The 4,561-nt window shown below is 29.7% G+C and overlaps 2 protein-coding genes across 2 annotated transcripts in view; both read left to right on the plus strand.

Annotated features, from left to right (window-relative positions):
* LOC119840859 (enoyl-CoA delta isomerase 1, mitochondrial-like) overlaps positions 1-403 on the plus strand; it is a 5,605-nt gene extending 5,202 nt beyond the window's left edge. The window contains exon 4 of the mRNA XM_038367636.1: positions 139-403. Within this exon, the coding sequence (XP_038223564.1) occupies positions 139-393 (255 nt within the window). The 3' untranslated portion in view covers positions 394-403. The remainder of the gene's footprint in view (positions 1-138) is intronic.
* A 907-nt stretch (positions 404-1,310) lies between these two features.
* Positions 1,311-4,561, plus strand: part of LOC119828294 (enoyl-CoA delta isomerase 1, mitochondrial-like) — a 5,819-nt gene continuing 2,568 nt past the window's right edge. Inside the window, exons 1-3 of the mRNA XM_038350411.1 lie at positions 1,311-1,469; positions 1,795-2,030; positions 2,485-2,631. Coding sequence (XP_038206339.1) covers positions 1,806-2,030; positions 2,485-2,631 — 372 coding nt within the window. The 5' untranslated portion in view covers positions 1,311-1,469; positions 1,795-1,805. The remainder of the gene's footprint in view (positions 1,470-1,794; positions 2,031-2,484; positions 2,632-4,561) is intronic.

Consider the following 4,561-nt stretch of genomic DNA (forward strand, 5'->3'; position numbering starts at 1 on the left):
AAAAAAAAAAAAAATTATTACACAGTAGTATGATATATTATTATTGCATAATAAAAATGCATCAAAGTAGCTACTCGTAATATAACAATCGCTATCCGTTTACGATTTTTTCTGATAAAACAATAAAATTTCTTCCAGGTCGGTATAATCGATGATGTTGCAACTGATAAAGAAGACGCGATAAATAAATGCAAAGAATTTATAAAGAAGTTCGACAAAATTCCGTTATTAGCGAGAGCGATTACAAAACAAAGATTCAGAGCTAGTACAACCCAGTGGTTAAAGGATAATAGGAAAGCAGATGTCGCAGAATTTATAGGTTTCCTTAGTAATCCTGAAATACAGCAATCGTTGGAAATTTACATCCAGTCCTTAAAAAAGAGAGCTAAATAAATCTTACTTTTTATACCTCATATTAGGTTTATTCCCTTCTTAGTCTGTTTGTGTGTTGTTTCTTTGTTATGCGCTTATTACACTACACTAAATTAAGCTGTTACTTAAGGTAGGAAAGCATACTCACATTCAGCGAGTTAGCATCCTAGATTGAGAAGTCAGGGTGGTTTCTGACTACCTGAATCATTTAGATGCCTAATTAGAAACGCATTCAGTAAGGTGTTATTGCATTTTGTTTCTAAAAATTGACTTATTTCAATACTTATACTTGACTTGTGTAAAATAAAATTTCCAATATTTTTCAAGGATACTCTTTATACTCTTTATCTATTAGATACGAAAATACAGTATTGTATTATTCTTCGTACTTTATTATGTATAATTCATAATTTATAATTTGTTCTAATTTGTGTACAATGTTTTGACATGTACTAAAACATTCACATATAGTATGAATGTACAACAAGTGGGTGACCAAGGCAATTTAGTGACACATTAACTGAAATTAGAATTCAGAAAGAGTTATCTGAAATGTAACTTATTTCATAGATTAAGAACTAGTTACTCATCTGGTAATTGTATAAATTTTTAACCCGTTTTAGGAGAATGTAATATATTTTATTGGATTTGACATAAGTGCCTTCGTACATTAATGATGACATTTGCGTGTCATAACAGAATAAAACTTGACATTGATTTGTATTTAAAACCACAGATAAATTATTATTAAAAAATATCGTGTATACGTACTAAGATATCGTAGAAAACCCTATCATTCGCCATGGATTGTTTTAAGAGAAATATTCATATTCTTTTGTATAATATTATAATATCTTCATTGTCGTCAAAACTACAAAATGCGACCTATAATAAATCAAGTTGTGTGGTTATAAAGTTGCACACAACTACTTGGCTTAGCTACAGAAGAAGGGAGAACTTTTACTTGATTGGAAACTCGTCAGAAGTAAACAATTGACAAGATGCCAAGTAGATAAACTAGATTATATTGTTGTTCGTTCCAATTTCAAGTCCAAAGGTTTATTTCGATTTTTTTACGTTCCAGGTGCAAGTACCTTGTAAGTATATTCTATAAATTAAATAATAAGCTGTGAATATTGATATAGATTGAAATAAAAAAAATAATAAAATTGTTTAGTGTTCTCTGATACAGAATTCATAGTAGTTTAATTTACAATATTGTAACAGTTTGAGACAAACAAACTTTAAATTAATTAATGTAAATTGTAGGTAATATACTCCTTGATTGTATTTAAAAATACAATTTAACAGTAATATAACATAGTATACCATCACAATCAATTAATATACCAAAACTAATTAATGTTTTACTAAAAAATTGTATTTAATGATCTGTTGCAAAAATAATTACTTTTCCTTCAGTCACTAGCAAAATGATTAGACACGGAATAAGAAGTTTAAAGCAAGTGGCGCCTAGCATTAGGGCTATGTCCAGCCAAGCAAACCTAACAAGCTTGAATGCTGACAATGAAGGTATTGCTGTCCTAACGCTACAAAGACCCCCTGTAAACAGTCTCAATCTGGACTTGCTGCAAGAAATAAGTAAATCTCTGGATGAAGTAAGCAAAAATAAATTCAGAGCCTTGATTCTGACTTCTGTAAGTATATCTATTATAAATAAACCAATTGTGTACTTGGTCTTACTAATATAATACTCATTGTTCCTTTGTTGAAAAAGTTTAATAAAAAGTAATTGCTTCCAATCCATATATGCATAAAATAAAAAATCTTTGGGTTGGTTTGAAATAATTAAGAATTTTAGAAAGAAGCTTTCAGTTTGAATTTCAATGAAATATTTATTTTGACTGTTAAATCTAATAATGTCTTCAATAAATAAAAGTAAGGTCTTGTTTCACCACTTACTGATAAATTCCTGATGCTCTTTGATGACAAAGTGCATTTTCATATGTTGTATGAAATTTTTAATTATATATATCAATATAGGATAAGCAGAACTCATGTAGAAGCTCTACACCAGACTTAAAAATTTCAATTGGGTGGAATCTTAAAATGTCTAGTCTAAATGTCTTAGATGTTACTAATTTCTTGCAGGCGTCACCCACAGTATTTTCAGCTGGTCTAGATATTATGGAAATGTATAAACCTGATATGAAGAGAGCTGAACTCTTCTGGACAACATTGCAAGAAGTTTGGTTGAAACTCTTTGAGTCCAGCTATATAACAGCTGCTGCAATTAATGTAAGTGTAGTGATATTTTATTTGAAATTATGTCCCTATATTTGAAATTGTTTATTAAAAAATTATCAAACCATGAAGTAGAAAAAAGGCAATAACTAGAATAATAGATTCTTAATTTGGTGGGAATGTTAAACTAATTAATTTGTGATGTATTACTGATAACTCTTTCATTAATTTATATTGAAACTAGCTTTTCGCCCATGGCTTCGCCCACTTAGAATTCGCTTACATCGCATGACATGGTAAGGAGTATTTTTTCGCATTTAAAAGTATGGATTGTTCTTTCCCACGTTTAGCTCCATCTTCATACCAAGTTTCATCAAAATCGGTTTGACAATAACAAACTTTCATCCCCTCTTTCAACCCTTTCTACCCTTATTTCGCGATAAAAAGTATCCTATGTCCTTTCCCAAGTTCAGTTCTATCTTCAAATTTTATCAATATGAAGATGATGATGTGTGTGTGATGTATAAAGATGAAGATGGTGATGATGATGATGTTAATGTTCTTCAAAAAAAAACAGATTTGTGAATATGAATACTATACCCAATCTCATTCACGAAAATTTTCGCATTTGTTAATTGAAATTAACATACCTTTGTTGCTTGAATATTTAAATTAATTAGTAAAACGGGTAAATAAATAAATAAATTTATGCAAATACATTCTAAAGTCTAAACAATGTATTTAATTTGCATTGTCTTTCAATAAATATTAAATAGTTTTAATATAGTTATGGATTTAGGATAATTGGCAAACTTCGTTTCTAAAATTTTAAGATAAATGTAAATAACATGGGTGTGATTAATAATATTATATGGTTAGTAATTTTCGTCTATTTCTATGTGCGATAATCATTTAGAAACCAGCACATATTGCAATATATCAGAGAGATATTCAACAATTTGTGGAGTAGCAGCCGGCAGACTGACAAAATTTTATACGATAGATTAATATTATGTTCAACTTATAAGTTGAAAGGTATTTTGTATATATTTATAATTTTTAGGGCTGTTCTTGTGGCTATGCTTACTGTTGGTTAACCTCATATTTTAATTATTTGTTAGGCTACCAAAATACATAATTTCTGAAAATTTCGACTGCCTAATCATATGGCTATGGTTCGGTTATAGCCCCTAAGTACGGGATAGTGTAAAGAACCTTGAAAGTTTAACAACATTATTATTTCAACAGAAGTATGTAGCAAATATAACTGTACAAACAAATTGTGTTTTGAATACAAATTCTAACAATAACCTATTAATTAATGACCTCAAAATGTATTTGTATGCTTATTGATTAACAAAATGTATATTCGGCGATGTAAACATTTCTTCTATATTTATTATGTTTGCAGTTTTCAACAAGATATTTTTTTTGGTAGGTGTTTGCAATAAAAACTGCTAGGTTCTTATCAGGTGCACTATAAACTTTAATACCTAAAGTTGCGTAAATTTTATATTTTCATTTAAGTAAAGACACGGGCTATGCACAAAATTGCAGACATATTTTTATCTATTATAACGTTTTCACGCAAAAACCACTGGACCGATTTCAAAAATTCTTTCACCATTAAAAAGCTGCATCTTCGCTCAGTGACATAGTTTATACATACATATATAGCCTACGGACGAAGCCGGGGCGAATACGTAGTAAAGCAAAAATTTAGGCGCTAGAAGATGGACCACACTGCTAGTAATATAAGTGTATAATCTATGGACCATTAGATTTATCGTCTAGATCTGAATTCTGGTTGTGTGTATCAAACGCACAACCAACTAAAACTTATAAGTACCGTGAAAATAAAATTCTAGTTACTTATTTAACTCAAAAATCAAAATCTTAATGACGTTTTAACCCTTGGCATGCCTGGTAGGGTCTGTCAGACCCATACCAACGCGCGAACCGTTGTAGTTCATTTAAATTTGAA

The sequence above is a fragment of the Zerene cesonia genome, chromosome 7 (genome assembly GCF_012273895.1).
Source record: "Zerene cesonia ecotype Mississippi chromosome 7, Zerene_cesonia_1.1, whole genome shotgun sequence".
Taxonomy (NCBI): domain Eukaryota; kingdom Metazoa; phylum Arthropoda; class Insecta; order Lepidoptera; family Pieridae; genus Zerene; species Zerene cesonia.